At 37.3% G+C, this 17,076-nt stretch overlaps 1 protein-coding gene across 1 annotated transcript; it reads right to left on the bottom strand.

The window, feature by feature from the left end:
- Window positions 1–721: 721 nt before the first annotated feature.
- Window positions 722–16,036, bottom strand: cfap221 (cilia and flagella associated protein 221). The gene is made up of 25 exons (XM_072449178.1): window positions 15,858–16,036; window positions 15,366–15,466; window positions 14,386–14,472; window positions 14,184–14,279; window positions 12,534–12,634; window positions 12,288–12,391; window positions 11,134–11,293; window positions 10,077–10,188; window positions 9,905–10,007; window positions 9,443–9,626; window positions 9,280–9,370; window positions 8,029–8,118; window positions 7,345–7,440; window positions 6,549–6,636; window positions 5,864–5,952; window positions 5,621–5,698; window positions 5,435–5,542; window positions 5,313–5,369; window positions 5,112–5,210; window positions 4,938–5,035; window positions 4,376–4,424; window positions 4,202–4,305; window positions 1,552–1,638; window positions 1,391–1,480; window positions 722–1,119 (listed from the first exon to the last, which is right to left on the bottom strand). The coding sequence occupies exons 1-25, from the start codon at window positions 15,985–15,987 to the stop codon at window positions 1,065–1,067; spliced, it is 2,457 nt and encodes an 818-aa protein (XP_072305279.1). The 5' UTR covers window positions 15,988–16,036; the 3' UTR covers window positions 722–1,064.
- Window positions 16,037–17,076: the final 1,040 nt, after the last annotated feature.

The raw sequence follows: 17,076 nt of genomic DNA on the forward strand, positions 1-17,076 counted from the left end.
TACTTATTTATTAGGGCATACATATATTTCAGAGTATGTTTGTAGAGGGTTTTGTATGTAAATTTATATTAAAGAAAGTTTACAAGTTTAGACATTTTATTACGTGCAAAGAAATATAATAAATAAAAAAAGAGTAGAATCCTGACATATCACATATCTGTAAAGTGCTGTCCTCTAGAAAGCCCCATTTCTTTTCAACGCTCTTTGACACTAAATCATGACTATAGACCGCGCCCCATGTCAGATCAATGTGACCTTCTGCGTGAAAGCCTGGGACAGGATAGAGCAAAGGTCCAGCGTTTGTCTGAGGAAATGGATTCAAACGACAGCCACTCTCGTCAAGCCACTGTTGCTAATGGACATACAGTAATAAGCCACCTTTCAGTATGTTTGAGGGGGAAGCATTGGACTGAATGGAGAGGTAGAGTTAGAGCTCCCTCTATTGGGCAAAGCATATACAGCTTGGCCTACATTAGATAGTACAGTAGATGCATTTCAGCAGTTCATAGAATAAAATAGTGTGTGTAGATATATATTTTAATTGAAATGTGGTGATATGGTTTGTAATTTGAATTTGCAGATACCAAAATAAAATAGAAAAGCCAATCAAATGCAAACTACTACTACTGCGACTGCTGCTGCTGCTGCTGCTGCTGCTGCTACAACTAATAACTGATACTACTACATCGGATCTAGACCTGATCTACTCCCATAATCAAATCTACCTTTCCTCCACTTACATTTATATCTTAACAGAAATGAGCAGCCATCTTGTGCACGGTTAAGTGTGGACCATGTTTAATTGAAGGGTTATACAGTGAGGAGCGAGTGGGTGGAGGAGGAGAAGGGATATTCAGGCTTTGTCAGGGCTTGGAGGGGGGTGAGTTCTGCTGGAGGTGGAAGTACCGTGTAGAGCTAGGTGGGCGAGTGAATAGAGTCTGTACTATACACTATGGGTATAGAATGTAATGGGTTTGTTTGTTTCAAGATAGGATTAAGTTTCTGCAGTGAGGCCGTGTATACCTCGAGCCTGGTTTAGTCAAACCTTCATATTTAAAAATGAATCAAATCTTGCCGTCTTCCTTGAGCTTTTTCTTGAGCCGTTTCTTGAATTCAGAGCTGGAATGAGACAATAACTATATTAACAGGATGATTTATTTATGAAAAAGTACAAACGAAACAAAGGCTTAAGACATTATTTTGTTCTTGGTAGAGAACATAAATAATTGCGACCTTCATGATGCCGGACACTTACACTAATGAATCAAAAGTAAAACTCAAACAGCTTGAAGAGAAATATTAGAGGATGGCAAATTGACAGTGCATTGGCAAATTGACAGTTTTTTTTTTAGGAAGGTTTAAAAAAAAATTTTTTTTTAAGTGCACTCACCTTGAGAGTATTGGCATCTCATTCTTTAGCACTTTGACCATTTCAGCTTTTACTATGTCCGGAGTGAGCTGAACGGTTGATTCAGCAGGCCTGAAACAATACCAATTTCAATTTGTTAAAACGTCAGAAATCTTCCAGATCTAAAGCCAGCATGCTCTCACGGTTTGTCCTTCAAGTGCTTCAGCTCATCTGGCAGCCCTGGGAGGTAAGGTACTTCAATGGGGAGTATTTCTTTATTGTAGAGGGACCTTAAGATACAAGCAGAGGACGACACAGATACATTGGATCATCAAAGATCAAAGAACCTTTTCTAGGTTGTATCAACATCTTAGAGAAAACCCAGCAGCGTTGTAAACAAGACACTGAAAACAAACCAGATAAACAATAATACATGCTTTGAGCCAGTTATATATAGGTATAAATTAAGAAGGCAGGGAGGGCCTCTGGTGTAAACTGTGAAATATATCGTTTAATTTGTATGGGTAAACTTTATATTTGATAGTCAGCAATCCATTTCCAGATCTTGAACCCAGATTTAGGTCAGTAGAACCTCCAGTATACTTCTGTGCATCGGGTTGATGCGAGGAAGTTTTAGTTACTGTGGCGACCCAGGAAGAAGAAGCAAAAATCATGTTTGTGTCAAAACCTGAGCTAAACACCCTGCCCTTTAGTCAAAATGCTAAAAAGGTGTAATATTTCTGAACCTTCTATTGGACTGTTCTCTGACTCAAACTGGGGCCTGACCTTTTCTGCATCTGTTAAGAGAAAGTTCAATCTCTTCGGCGGCGGTGCGCATCATGAGGGAGGCCGGTCATTACCTGCTTGGCCTTTTTATACCTCACAGAGCCCTCGGGCACAGGTTACACAAGAAGCTCCACACTCAACATGGAACGTACAATACAAAGACAACAGTGACAACATCTTTGGTCATTGCTAATACACCAACTGGCTACAAAGGCGGAACATAAGCTTTTCAGTTAAAGAGGTTACTACACAGTACAACTACGTTATCGAATTTACTACTATAGTGGTAGTTTGGTGGTTCCAATCCAACTCTTGTCAGTTCATGCTTTAGGTGTGTCCTTGTGCAAGACACTTTTTTTTTTAATTAGGGTTAGTCAAGCGCAGAGTTAACAAATACAGTTACTTAGAATATTATTACAACTACTAGTGCTATTTATACTACTGAACAAGTACATACATCGAATGCTAACACAAGCTTGTGCCTTTAATGTTAATTGAGAGAACCTTCAACACAAATAAACTCACCTGTTGTCGTTCAAATTAAGGGCACATTCACAATACACTTTTGATTCGAATCAGGACCAAAGAAGCGAGCTCTGATCTGGTTGGAAAGGTCAGTCTCGGTCTGATTGAATCAAACTCCGGCACGATTCGTCTGAAGTGTGGACACAAACGAACCAGAGGAGACAAAACCAGGAAGTGACCATGAAGTGAGCCACGCAGAGACACATCTGAGGCTAACAAACTCCAGTGTCAGATCGATAACGGGACAAATGACACACAGAAAGACGTGAATGTAACAGGAGTAGGTCAAAGTCTGGTTTAATTATAATGACGTCCTGGCTTTAACATGGGAATCGTGGCCTATATTCAGGCAGTGGCCTATCAAGCTGTGCAGGTAAATGTAATGCTGTCATTCAGAGTCTGTGTTTATAAAACAACAGAGATTTTAACACATTCACATTCAGCTCGCCTCGGACCTGTCTTCCAGATATGTTTTAAGATAAAGGTTATCTTATTAAAAACACATGTCCGTGCTCTGCCTCGGCTGCAGCTCATACTGAGCCGCACATGTGGCGCAGGTTGTGGGGTAAATCTGCAAAAGCCAAAGAACGAATCCAAACTGCGCTGAAGTTTGTGTGTGTGACACGGATCAGGACTCTACATCATGTTTCTCTGTTATTTGGCTGATAGTGTACACAGCGGGAGAAGGGGAGATGCATCTTTCTGGACATTTGGTTGTAAAAAGTGCATTGTGAATGAGACCCGGACCTGCTCAGAGAAAGAGACAATGTTGCAACTTTGGTCCTCAAAGTCCTCCTCAATTTGTATTGTGAAAGTCTAACTTGAGTAACAGAGCTTCAGACAGAGCAGTGCCTCCAGTTAGCTTCACAAGATGCTAATTTGATGACATCACTTGAAAGGTAAGTATCAACATAAAGTATCTTGATTCTTGACCACAACCACTGCAAATATCACAGCCTCACGTTTCTTTTCTATTTTTTTATGTATTCAGTTGCAAAATTTGTGAGTTTGAAATATCAAATATCAACTGAATATGCAAGTTCCAGTCACGAAGAGTTCCCTCAGAGTAGTTTAGTATAGATTAGAAAGTGAGCCTCACATGTCATTTAATGTGATGTTCCTAGAAAGCCAGAAATACCACAGACCATAAGTATACACATTCAGCCTATGGGAAAACATTACTTATTTACAGTGTCCATTCAGGCAATAGGCTGAATAAATCATTATAGACAGTACACGAAAGAGAGGACTGGCCTAGATACCACTCTGACCGAGCCTTAACCTTACAGAAAGTCACTGCATTCACAAAAATAAAAGACACTTCACGAGACTCTCTTATTCATTTTCATCCCAGAAAGCTGAGGATGTAAACAACAGGCGCTCTCCCTTCTATAAACAAACTTGAGTAAACACAACTGAGAAACTGCAGATGCATTTTGTTTGAGAATCACTCCACTTGAAGTCAATTTCCACCTTCAGAAACTACAGCTAAGAATGATAGCGATTATAAAAGTATTGTGAATAGTAGTTGTAGTTTTGTACCTGCGAGGAAGATTAACGTGAGTTTGAGAGCGATGTTTGGCCAGGCATTTGGATACAATTGTGGGAAAGCCTTTCTTCCAAGTCATAATCTCCTCAATAACTTCCTGTTGATGGAAATATTTAGAAAAAGAAAAAAAAGAGCATAAATCCAAGCTATTGAAATGTGAGTGTTACCTTGTCCATGAGGTGCTCCTGAGTGGAAGTGGGCTCATCATCAGAAGCTCTGTTGAAAAAATAGTAGTTTACTTTAAATCATGGCTTCTCAATGTTTTATCACTGGTGCGTGATTCCTGATTCATCTGCAGTTATTGTGTAAGTTTGAAAAAATATACCGGTATATATAATTATTGCCCTCCTTTGAGTTAGCCCTAGTTTATTACTTCTCAACTGTTAAACTGTCGTCCTATTCTAGACCGGTTAAGACCTAGTTCAGGCCTAAAATAGTCCTAAGAGTGGGTTTAGCCAAATATTTCATTTGGTCCATGATGTGAAAGGTTTGAGAAACACTGGTTTAAATATGGCTGCCTGTGTGATAGAACAGATGAATTGTAATATTTTTGGTTGATTTCATTATATCTTAAAAAAATACCAAATTATTGCCCATCACTAACAGAATTCCGTCCCGGTTATTGTTGAGGTTAACCTTAGTTTATTATAACTTTCACGGACACAAATGTTAAGTCTGCGCCGTATAGAAAAGCAATAGTTTGAAAACGTCATGATAATGTTTGCTTACTGTTGGTGGTATGTAGGCAGCGGGCACAGGTGGTACTCTGAATCGCTCTCCAAATATTTCGGGGTTGGACGATGGGCGTGGAGTCCTGGCGCTGGATTCTACAGTCACAAAGTGTGTATAGAAATGTATCGTATGTAGACATTTTATGCATTATCAAATAGAGAAACGTCTTACAAAGATGCGCAGAGGATGAGCGGGGACAGGCTTAAAATCAGGTGCAGTGAAGTGATAAATATCTTTTAACTTTTGTTTCGCTCCGTCTGGAATGTCCTCCTGGAATCAAAAAGCAATAACAAATGAATTTCAACATTTTAAACAAATAACTTGGTAAAGCTTTCATATTTTCAGCTCAGTGATTTTAGTTTTTGGTCTTACATGTTCAAAGACTTCACTCCTATAATCCGGTGTAACGCCCTCTTTGGGTTCTTCTTCCTGGTAAAACAATGAAAAACGTATCTATATGTGTTTAATCACTATTTTTGTGTGTTTTTACTTACTGCGGGTAGAGAGCGGAGTGGTCTGGCCAAAGTTGTTGGAATATAGGAAGTGTATGCCTCTAAAGTTGAGACGGGTTTGTAGCCCATGAGCTTATAGTGCTGGGGAACCTGGAATGAGAAACATCACATGTAACTTCAAATGCTGATGAGAAATTACCACCATGATTACACGCAAAATGACTTTACTTTTAGTTTTAAGAACGGTATGCTTGTGCTCACAGTCCATTCAGCCGGAGCAACAGGCAGTGGGGACAAATCCAGTGCCTAGAAATACATTTATAGAGAAGGTTAAATTCATATTACGTTATTACGTCAAGCGTTAACTGTCATAATAGTACATATTTAGTTTTGAAGCAGCGAAAATCAAGTCCATTTAAATTATTCAGTCCCTTAGCATTAGATAGTATTATGAAGTACGTAAGCACTCACCAGGGGGTCATCCGCTTCAGAGAAAGTCGGGTGGGAAAATACCAAGACTTTTTCCGGAGCGATCCTCGTACATTGTGCCACTTTTGTATCTGGAGTACAAAGAAAAGTTACGGTATATTTAAAATGCACTGTGTTAACAGATAGAAGTAAAGTAGGCACACATTTGTTTTAATTGCTTAGTTTGATATATCCACAGTGATATGAGTTTGGACCTGAAAAGAGGAAGTTTAGTAGGTTATATCAGTAGAAGAATGCTGAGGTTGGAAGTATAGTCCTAGAGGGAGAATAAAGAGGAGAACTTCACTTGTCGCTCAATAAATAAGACACATTGTATTTGCACTAAAGTGTTATATGTGTTATATATATATATATATATATATATATATATATATATATATATATATATATATATATATATATATATATATATATATATATATATATATATATATATATATATATATATATATATATATATATATATATATATATTGTAACCATTTGAGCTGCAGAGGGAGAGTACAATGTATTTAACTCTTAATTTATCTAAAGCTTCACTGTGCATTACATTTCTTCTTTACATTCCAATATGGTTCAAATGTGTTTACTATTCAGCTGAAATGGAGAACAAGGTTGTTTGCTGAGAAAAGAGACGGTGGGAGGATAGAGAATTGATTGACAGGACCTTCTTGTGCCGTAGGAGGCTCTTTCATTTCCTTGATCAGTTTCCTCAGACAGACCAGCCTTCCATTCATACGGCACTGGATCACAATCTGAAGAATCAACACCGCACAAACATTCATTTATATGTACAATCACGAAGGCTGACTAGTGGCTGCTATAGCGTATACAAGAATCCCTCACGTTTGTTAGCCTCTACTGTAAAGATTAGGTTCAAGTGATCAAACTGCCCTTGTTTTAAAATTGAGGTGGAGGTTAGGTTTATTTTTGTTTAGATTCTTATGGCCTGGTGTGTGCTCAATATCTCTGTAATTACATTCTACATTCTACAAAACCAAACTGGCATAACGTTCATTGTCTTCCCTGACAGCAGAAAGAGGTGAAATAGTTTTTTTTTCTAGACTCTTATAAAGTGTTAGGCATTATTAAAAAATATAGGTATGATTGTTGTCGTTTGCAAAGGATTTCGCGCCACAAAATAAATATAGCAAATTTGTGGACGCAATCTCTTTCAAATAATGTTAAAATTCAACATATTTAGCATCTCAGTTTGGATATTTCTCTCAAAAACAGTGAATTGCATCAAGGCTTATATATGCCCCTGCTCTTCGTCAGAAACGAATGACATGAAATGTCATCGTGAACACAACTTATTGAGTGTTAGGTATTTAGTGCAGGTTTCCACATGACTGGGCTGAAGGGTGAGGACCTCTGAGACACAGCAAGAGTGTGCACTAGATTTGTGTTGTTTGTACAGACGATGTAAGCAAACGTAGTAAAGCCGCGGTCAGGAGCAGTACCTTGTATGCCGATTGCTGGAAGAGTTCCAGGCATCTGCGCTTAAAGTCCCAATTTATACTGCGGTGGAACTGGAACAGTGGGGTTATGTCCGGAGTCTGGAGTAAGTTAGATCACAAAATGTTACAACGATAGTAATATATTTCCAAACATAACCATAACATTAAAAAAGGAAAACATTTTAAAATATAAAAGATGCATAAGGAATAGATGTCAATCACATACAGTAGGAGTGAAGCAGTAATTGCCACAAACATATAGTTGAATGAAGGAATAAATACATTTAAAAAATATTATTTAGACATAATATGTTTAAATAATATTTTTAAATTATACATATTGAGATAATATATGAGAAAGAGTGGAAAGTACCTTACTAAAATACACTTTCTGTCGTTGCCAGACATAGTGAAGTAGTAGAGCAATACAAGCAGGGAGTACCCCAAAGTATTACTTAAAGGTGAACTGTGTAACTTTTTTTGCCGGAGCACTGCCAACCTACTTGTCTCCATGGAGATGTCATCGCCTTTTGCATAAAATGTACCACAGTATGGCATTAAACATGACTCCATAGCGACAAGCAGGTGATGTTCATTCGAAGGTTCTTTTGAGCAATAATAGCAGGTGGTGGAAAAAGTTACATAGTGCAACTTTAACTTTAACAGTTCTCAACATTTGCTACTTGCCTGTCCAACTTCTAACACCGCTCTTTCTTTTGACAGAAGAGGTTTTCCAAAATAAATCTGTCTTTCTTCTGTTGTTTCTCCTTTTTGAACCTAAAACATATTTTGAAATACAGTTAGAAAAAGCATATGCAAGTCAATAGTGGATTACTTTATATCCAGACCAAACATTTAACCTGTAAAAAACAAAGACATCTTAGACAATGGCTGTATCAATCAATCAAGTTCTATTAGATTGGCTCTTGTTTACAACAGTTGTACAATATAGACAATTCGAAAAGATTACCCGTCTACACAAAATGGATTATAATTGTATGATTAACATCCTGACAGCTTTATGAGGTTATCAGACAATTCAAATTGAACATAAATTTGTGTATTGTATTTCACTCGGCAGGATCATCCCATTACAAAAGAGAACGGTTTCCATAACACACCTGATGCAACACGCGGTTTAGAACGGAAAGAGTCTGATTTTGAATGATCTAAAGTGCGCAGGTGGAAAATGAAGATGAGGAAGGAAGTGTGGTTCAAAACTAAATGTATTTATTTAGGATGCAATAAATAACTTTCCTCTGGGAATATTTCAAAAGTGACAAGACTTTGGCCGAGTTTGCACTTTTTCAACACCGAACACAATAAACCTCCTCGTAAAAGCCGGCGTGCGTTGTATTTATAAAGCTGCAATAAGATACCACCGAGGTTGCAATAATAGTAACAGTAAAGTTTACCGACAACGATTGTGTAAGTGTCAAAGGAAGTAAATTGGAAAAATGACAAACTGCCAGATATTGTTCAGGCTAGCAGATATTTTTGAAATTACAGTAGTTCTAGCAAAGTTGGTAGTGATAGTATAAGCAGAAGTAGTAGCTATAACAATTTGTATGCTAACTACATTTGTCATAGTGAAAGGAGGGGCCTATTTAATAGAGTTGTAAAATGAGTATTAGTAGTAGTAGTAGTACCCTAGTTTGCTGTTGAGTAGATTTAGTAACAATGCAGTAGTACAATAGAAATAGTAGTGGTAGTAGCATATAGAATATATATGCAGTAGGTTTAGTTGAAGAAACGGTTTCAGTAACAATGGTAGTAGAAGTAGTAGTAGTTGTTGTTGTTGTTGTGAAGATGCGTCGAAAACCTTTCTATCTAGTATTAATAATAAGAGTAATAGAAAGAGCTAAAGCAGTAGTTACTTTTGGCCCTACATTTCCCCATAGAGTATGGCATATAAATATCCATTCCTGTTCAATGTACCATGTATTGATGCCAGGCCTCCTCTCTCTCCCCCAGCAGCTCCCTCCTCCTCTCTCCACACACAGGATCCTCACCCACGTGGTCCATTTGCCTGTTGAGGTGAAACGTACACGCTTGCATTACTTTTACCTTTAAAAATAATATCATGTCCTTAAAAACGTACCATTGCCGGCAGCGCTCTTGTCTTTTTCTTTCGTTCCCGGCGACTTTTTCTAGGAAGAAGGCCTCCTTTACTTGGCGACTCTGCGTGGAATCTGTTCTCCCCGAGGATAAAGCCCAGTTGGATAGGGAGAATTTGATTAAAATGCTGAGCTGCAAATACCTTGATCTAATAGGTGCAGTTTGAGCTAGTTAGAAAAGTGAGAGTATTATAATAGTTGATAAATGTATTGCCTGTAGGACTGATATAGAATGTAGTATAAGTAATAATACACCTTAAATTCAGCAATAAAATTAAATATAAAGCATTAGATTTTTTTGAAAAACTTTTTAATGGAAGATTATCTCTTTAATTTCAATATTTATTTTTCATATATCTGTAGGGTGACTGACATTGTACATTTTAAGTTAAATACAGGTTTAGGATTAATATAAATATAGTCTAAATGTATATGACTTCATGTACCTTTTTTTATTGCCTTGAGTTGGTCTCTGATCATCATTTTTGCAACTCCTCCATGTGTTAAGATGTTCATTTGGGGCTTAAAACCGTTCGACTCCTTTACTTTCTGCAAAGTACAAATACATAACTGACGTGACATATTATACAGAAACGGAAAGATAACGACTTGTTCTACCTTGGGTTTGACTGCCATCTTGGTCGGCCATGTTTTGCATCGAGTCGCCACTTGAGACGCAGGTGCAGAGGCTTTGCTCGCCTCTTTATGCCTCAACTTTTTCTCCACCTGGCTGTAATCAATATAAACAAATGCTAATTAAATATGGATAATCACTCCAATCAAGATAATTATGCAGATCAGCCTTGACATAAATAGATGTTTTATGTTACATTTACTGAAGCAGGTGGGGAACATTTTTTGTGATCTATAAATGCCAAGATTGACATCAATTATATTGGGATTCAACGTCATTGCAAAATAGCGAGAAAAAGATACCTACTTCACCCACTAGAGGTCAGTAAAATACACAATAATATGTTTTGTTAGTCAGTTTTGCCATTAGGAGTTAGGACTTTAGGCTTCAGTTTTAACACGGGCACAAACATTTTACTATAGTGAGATAATGCCTTGGAAGTGGTCCTTTTTTAAGGAGGATTTACTGTTTCATAAAATAGAATAGACGCGATGACACCTGCTCCACACAATAATCCACAGAAGTACTGCCTTTATATCTCTTTGACACACTGTCAACATGAGCTAAAAGACTAGATTTACTGCTGTTTTTTACATCGGCGGTGATATATTAACACCTGGGAAAGATCCAACTTTGTATATCTGAACTTTACTAAACTTTGGCCATTTAATTTCTTCATGACATGAGGGCAAAACTAGCAGCAACAAAAAAATGTCAGCGTAATTGGACTCTATAGCCAATGGAGGGGCGCATGTTTTATATGCAAAACATCTATCTGGAAGCATATCTATCTTGATATCACTGCGCAAGCTACTTTCATAAATTATTAACTTTTGTCCGAGATAAGGCGAAGACAGTGATGTGGATGGAGCGGCTCGGAGTGTGATGGATAGCACCCATTTTTCTCATGGGAAAAGAATTAAACATTAGGCCCATACCAGCTGCTAAACAACTTTGGCATTCTGGGTAAAAGGGAGAGAATGTTCCCAGCCAGTTTATCGGCAAAATAATAATGAACTTGTAATGGTTAATTTGTCTTACCTGATGGCAACATAGGGGTTAGAGGTGCCGGTAATTGTGCATAAAAAGGGTTTGGTGTTGAATTGGGAGACGGCCAGCTTGAAAGTTATTTGCGTTGTTTCGTATTGTAAAGGGGTAAAGGTTACAATGACTTCCACTTGACCGTTGGCTGGAATCACACCTGCAATAACCAAAAACAAGTCGGAAAAATGTGCGTAAATGTGGTTTTTCAAGGATTACAAACAGTGGCTGAAGTGAATTGAAGCGATGTTCCCAAACAGGCTGCACATTTGTTTCTTGTGGACAGTATTTGAGAAGTTGTTCCTGCTCGTGTTATGATGTTTCCCAGACCATGAGAACGTTTATGGAAGTGGACAAATTTAGCATTTTAACATATTGCGGTAGTTTTGAGAAAATATGCGGTAAGTGATATTATGGACAGTAATGAAACGGAGCAATAGAAAATGTAGTGTTGGTCCTTGAACACTTAAGTTGATGGAATTTTTTAGATAAAATAATTGTAATTGTTTAGTCTACGTTACAATGATACAGAGGCAACATTCTTTTCTTTAACTTCTCTATCAATTGTTTATAGTTTACTTTATCTGCACTTGTATTGAGTATTTAGATCAGTTCAAGCAGTGAAAATAATAATAGCCTTTAGACGGCAAGAAAAATTAACGCACTTCAAAACTCACTAGTATCGGAATATTGGATTGATCGTATTACTCGGTATCGGATTGAAACAAAAATCCCTTGTATCTCCCATAATCCCCATCTTCTTGTTCTACTTCTAGACTAGTAGAGGTTAATGCATTTAACTGTTGACACATGCTGGAGTAAGTATCTCACAATTATATAAAATAATAAGAACAATTTTAAAATATGAATTCAAACTCAAAGGGTGTTCACAATACACACCAAAAATATTTCATCTTCTTTAGACTGTTTTCATAATATTGAAAAATGTCATCCAAATTACACCAACCCTTTTTGAGTTGTCTCACTGACTAAAATAAAAAAAATAACGTGACACTTTGAAAATCTACTATTGAAATGAAGTTTGAAGCCAAATAGATAAGATGTGTATCAGTAGTGTATTGTACTCGATCAGAAATGACATCTTTTTAATTTCATTGAGCGAATCCAGTATAAAGACTTTGTGTTGTTCATACCAGAAAGCGGTTGCACGGAGAAAGCCGGGCTGGGCTCAATAACAACAAGCTGAAACTCAAAGTCGATGGGACAGCTGCATCTCAGAGGAATAGCATGAGAAACACTGCGAGGAAACAGGACACAAAACCAGATGGCCATGATTTCTTTATAACTTGACACCAGCAGACATCAATGATTGTGTGGAAGAATGGAAAGAGACAGGGGAGCCTTGGGGCCCCCGTGCGAGCTCCGTCCCTCACACACACCTCTGCTGGAGCGCGGTGGCCGGGAGGTCAATGCGCGGAGGGATGCGGAGGTCATCGATGACAGGGTAAGCATGAACTGGAATTAACAGGTTCTCCTCGCCCTGATGGAGAGATACAGGGAGACGGGCCAGTGGACGAGAAAGACTGAAGATTTAGGAGGTGGTTTTAGAATTCAAGTTAGGAAAATCATAAAGATGTACAAGTACAGTCTTATGTGTACTAAATGGTGTATCAATGTTTATAAAGTAAGAAAGTATGAAAGAAACAAGAAGCGTTTGTTAAGAAAGCACCAACACTGTAATCATTATTCATTCACTTCATACTGTGGTGGGTTTTGTAGCCACAGCTGCCCTGGGATGGACTGACAAAAGCCCACCTGACCGTCACCAATTTGTAATCACTGTTGCTCTGGATTTAAACTGTTGGTAAATTCCATTGATGTAACAAGAAGCGAATTTCGTGATAACTAATCGTCAAAGGTCTCCAATACAATACAATAAAATCATGGGCTGTGACAATATATCGACTTTACAAGCTCCTTTGTTTACATTCATTGTAGCAACAGCAAAAAAAAAACATAAGGAACTATAAACCATGATTCTATATCTACATTTCAATGCAGACGACATGAAGAAATAACTGCTTCAAGCACTTTTATATCTTAATTCTTTGGAATAATTGTTTATTGTTTATTGATGGATCCCATTAGCGCAGGCAAGCTGTCGTATCAAATTAATTCAAGAGGCATAAATATTCATTTCAATCAATACAATATTGAATACTAATACAATATGCATAAATATACAGTAAATGTTTGCATTTAGTTTAGTTTTAAATATCAAGCTGTTTGATGTATATCTCCTGCCAAGAATTGTTTCAAAAATAATTTTAATCTTGGCGAGAGGAATCTGGAGGCACATTCCATGCAAACATTGCTCTGTATATTAATGTTCTTTTAATGCTATTTTATTTTATTTTTGGCAGCAGGAATTTCCCCTAGCTGTACTTTTTTCATCACTTTTATCACTTTCATCACGTTTAGCCATCATAATATATATATTTTTACAAAGAATAGATTAGTCTTGCACTGATAACCACTTTCATTCATTAAATATGACTTTGGTGATGGTTGATGATGGTGAATATAAGTGAAGTGATTCGCACAGACAGTTTCCCTCTCCCCAATATTGACATAAATAAATATTGTACCATTAAATTTACATATCATCACATCATTGGTAAATTCCCAATTACAAGCAAATATTTTAAAATCACATAACTGTTGTATTGATACATATAGGATAGGTTTACAGTTTAAAAGTTTGATTTCGTCTTGGTTTTGCCCTCTCAGTCCAGTTTGAGACCTGGTTTAGGTCCAGGTTGTATTTACTTTTGTTCAGGCCGAGGATGACAGAGAGCGCTGCATGTGAGAATATACGAAGAAGAATACACGGCAGAAACGACGCTGCAACTGAGCAATAGGACAGTTTATGTCTGCAACCGTTAAAAGTGTCTAAATGTTACTTCTGCTATTTTACTCCGTTATGTATTGGCACAGCATTCGACTTTGAGTCATAGCGCGTCATTTGCATATTTTTGGGGTATTTGTTTTACTCTCACTATTGTACAAGAGAGCGCCTACATCTTTACCTTGCAGTGAACCCGGACACAATCATAAAAGTAGCGCCACTCATCGGGACAGAATTGGATCTTGAGCGCGTACGCCAGGCCGGGAACGAGTCGATACTTGAGGGGGTACGGACAGAGAAAAGAGGTTGAATCTTCAGACGTAATGATTTTATGACTCACGCCTTGTATTCGGGTCAATGTGAGATTAGAAAAATAAAATTACCTTTTTGGTGTAAGTTGTTTGGAAGTACTTGGTCTGAGTGGGGAGGATGTGAATATTCATGACCCCAGTTGAGATGTTGATCAGTTGCTTTGGGGGAAAAAAGGAAAGAAAAGAATAAATTACACTCGTCCAATCACTTGAGATAAAAACATCTCCACATGCTCTACATGCAGTTTCATGCTTCATCAAGCAGATAGTGGTTCAAATCACTGCCCATTCACAGTAATGCGATGTGTTTCAAATGCAATAAGAGATGTATTTGTACAAATGTGGAACCTCTCAGGGACCATTTTAAAAGGATGTTACTAATACTATTTATGTTAGTAAAAGTTAATTTGGGCTTTGCAGTGGAGGAAATCTGCCACAAACTAGAAGTCAAGCTTATGTTTTATTTATAAAGTGGTGACAAACATATTTTATTACATAATCTATTAATACCGTCCTAGATTTGCACATGATTTCATTCACAGTGTCACAGATGGAAAAATAAATCTGTTTTTTTCAAGGTTTCTAGACATTTTTATAATTATTTGAAAGGTGCAATGTTTGTCTCCATGGCAATGTTAGTGTTTTGTCAAGGATGTTCCAAAGCAATTCAGATCTTTGGAGAGGCTATTGTCATAACGTAGAACATTTCAGGCAAATACAAATATAATGACAAAAATGTAATAACACGGATACCTCAATATAAAGGTTACATAGCACTTTATAGATTTTTGCACATTTCTGTTGTTGGCATTGGCCTCTTTGTATAAATTCTTTGAAATTTGTATTTTCTGAAAGGCTTTTGATCATATATTATGATATTCATCATTCTTCAACACGACCTTGATTCACTTGATTCATTTTAGATTGTTAACAAAACCTTTGAAATTGGGAATTTGAGAGCGCATACATTCTTATATCAGAGGAATTTGGAAAGGAACATTTCACAAAGTTTTGTTTTTTTGTTAAAAATTGTAGATATCTTTTTGTCTTACCAAAGTATTGCAGTACTTCTTTCCCAGCTCAAACCCACTGAAGTGAACTTCTGCCGGATCTCCTTGGATCAGGCTGTTGCTTTTCAGTTTGCCATAAAACTCTACAAAAAAATGCAATTAGACACATCTGCATTTTGCTCTTATTCCTCCAGTTAATCCAAATTTGAGTATATTATGATTGTATATTTATATAGATGTTCATATATGTTCTTGCATTTTTGCTGTACTTGCTCTCCCTGTGAGTGTTGATGATCTTTGGTTATTCTATGGCTTGTGTCCAGTACTTTGGCCTATATTATAGTATTTTTGTCCATTGTTTATTTCAAATGATGTAAGAAATGTGTCTGGAAAACGCTACAAACTTAATCAACGCTAAGAAAACAACATTGTTACTTGACTCAATGCAAAAAGAACTGTTTAGCCCGAAGAGTTCCTTTGGTGCTTCATCAATGTAAAGTTTATATAAGACAGTGTCTGTGGAGTGGCTTGTACTTGATAGGAGCAGATGATTGGGGCTGTTGCTGCGGCTCCTCTCCTCCTCCAGCAGCGGCCTCAGAGGCAGCTGGCTCCCTGGTCTCGGGGAGCGAGTGAACGTGCCGGGGCCAGGCAGGGCCACTTCCATCCTGCACAAGTGTCAGGCCGGCCGGCTCCTCAGAGACAAGACATAAGGCTGAAGGACAGAGAGGAGAGGAAAAAAGAGGGATGAAAGGACGTTTCAACAGTGGGCAGGCTGAACAAAGGAATTGTCTATAGATTTCAAGGATATGACAAGAATTAACTACTAGAGCTGCAAAATATTGGATATAATTAGGATATAGCTGTTAAGTGTTGTGTTATCAATATAAGTGCGATATTATTATATAAAATATTTTTGGACACAATCATTTCAGTTGCATTATAACAAATCTGTTCATGGCTTTATGTATTAGTCAAACTCTGACAAAATAACGACTTAACAGAATAAGGGAAATGGGGGGGAAATCAGTGTTTTTCAATGTTTCATTTTAATCTTATCATTTGAGCTGATTTTACATAAATGCTAGACTAAAAAGACCACCCATTCAAACTGAAGCTGTTCTTGAACCCTTTGGAGTACAAACAATTGGCTGAACTCTTTGTGACGCCCTTAGTCCTTATTAGACAGGACAGCTCAGTGTGAAATGGGGATGAAAGAAAAGAGAGGACATGCAGTAAACTGTCAGAGCCGGAATTCAAACTCATAAGACTGCAGCAGGCAGCGCATGGAGCCTGGCATGTGTGCTGCCTCCTTAACAGGAGTTCTAGATATCTCAATTAAGAGGCATAAAGCTGCTGTTGGAGCAATAATGTACTGTAATATATTTATTTAAACCCTAAGAGTAACCTTTCTTTCAATTTAATTATAGTGTTGGATTGATGAAGGTCATTAGATATAAACCCAGCGGGCCAAAGATATCTGATTACATAATATTTGGAATGCAGATAAACAAGCTTGAGAAAATAAGTCGTCTTCGACTGTAAAAAAAAAATATTATATTATGTTATGTTATTTCTAAAACACTGATCAGTGTTGCTTGATCACATCAATAATATAAAGTTAGCTAAACTTTTGAATCATATTTTGCAAATGAAGCAAAACAGGGCATGTTGTCGAAACAGGAACTACTATTTACTCATAACATTTTAATGCAGGGTGTGTATTAAAGTTCAATGACATTTCAGAAACAAAAGA

This window comes from Eucyclogobius newberryi, unplaced genomic scaffold (assembly GCF_026437365.1).
Source record: "Eucyclogobius newberryi isolate DKJ021-1_F unplaced genomic scaffold, fEucNew1.0.hap1 SCAF_1, whole genome shotgun sequence".
Taxonomy (NCBI): Eukaryota; Metazoa; Chordata; class Actinopteri; order Gobiiformes; family Gobiidae; genus Eucyclogobius; species Eucyclogobius newberryi.

Excerpts from the sequence above, each read along its gene's own strand:
- cfap221 (XM_072449178.1), bottom strand. The coding sequence starts at position 15,987 with ATGGAAGTGGCCCTGCCTGGCCCCGGCACGTTCACTCGCTCCCCGAGA. Across the intron at positions 15,467-15,857 it reads CAATCATCTGCTCCTATCAA|AGTTTTATGGCAAACTGAAA; the intron begins GTACAAGCCACT and ends ATTTTTTTGTAG. Across the intron at positions 5,370-5,434 it reads CACTCCGCTCTCTACCCGCA|GAAGAAGAACCCAAAGAGGG; the intron begins GTAAGTAAAAAC and ends TTGTTTTACCAG.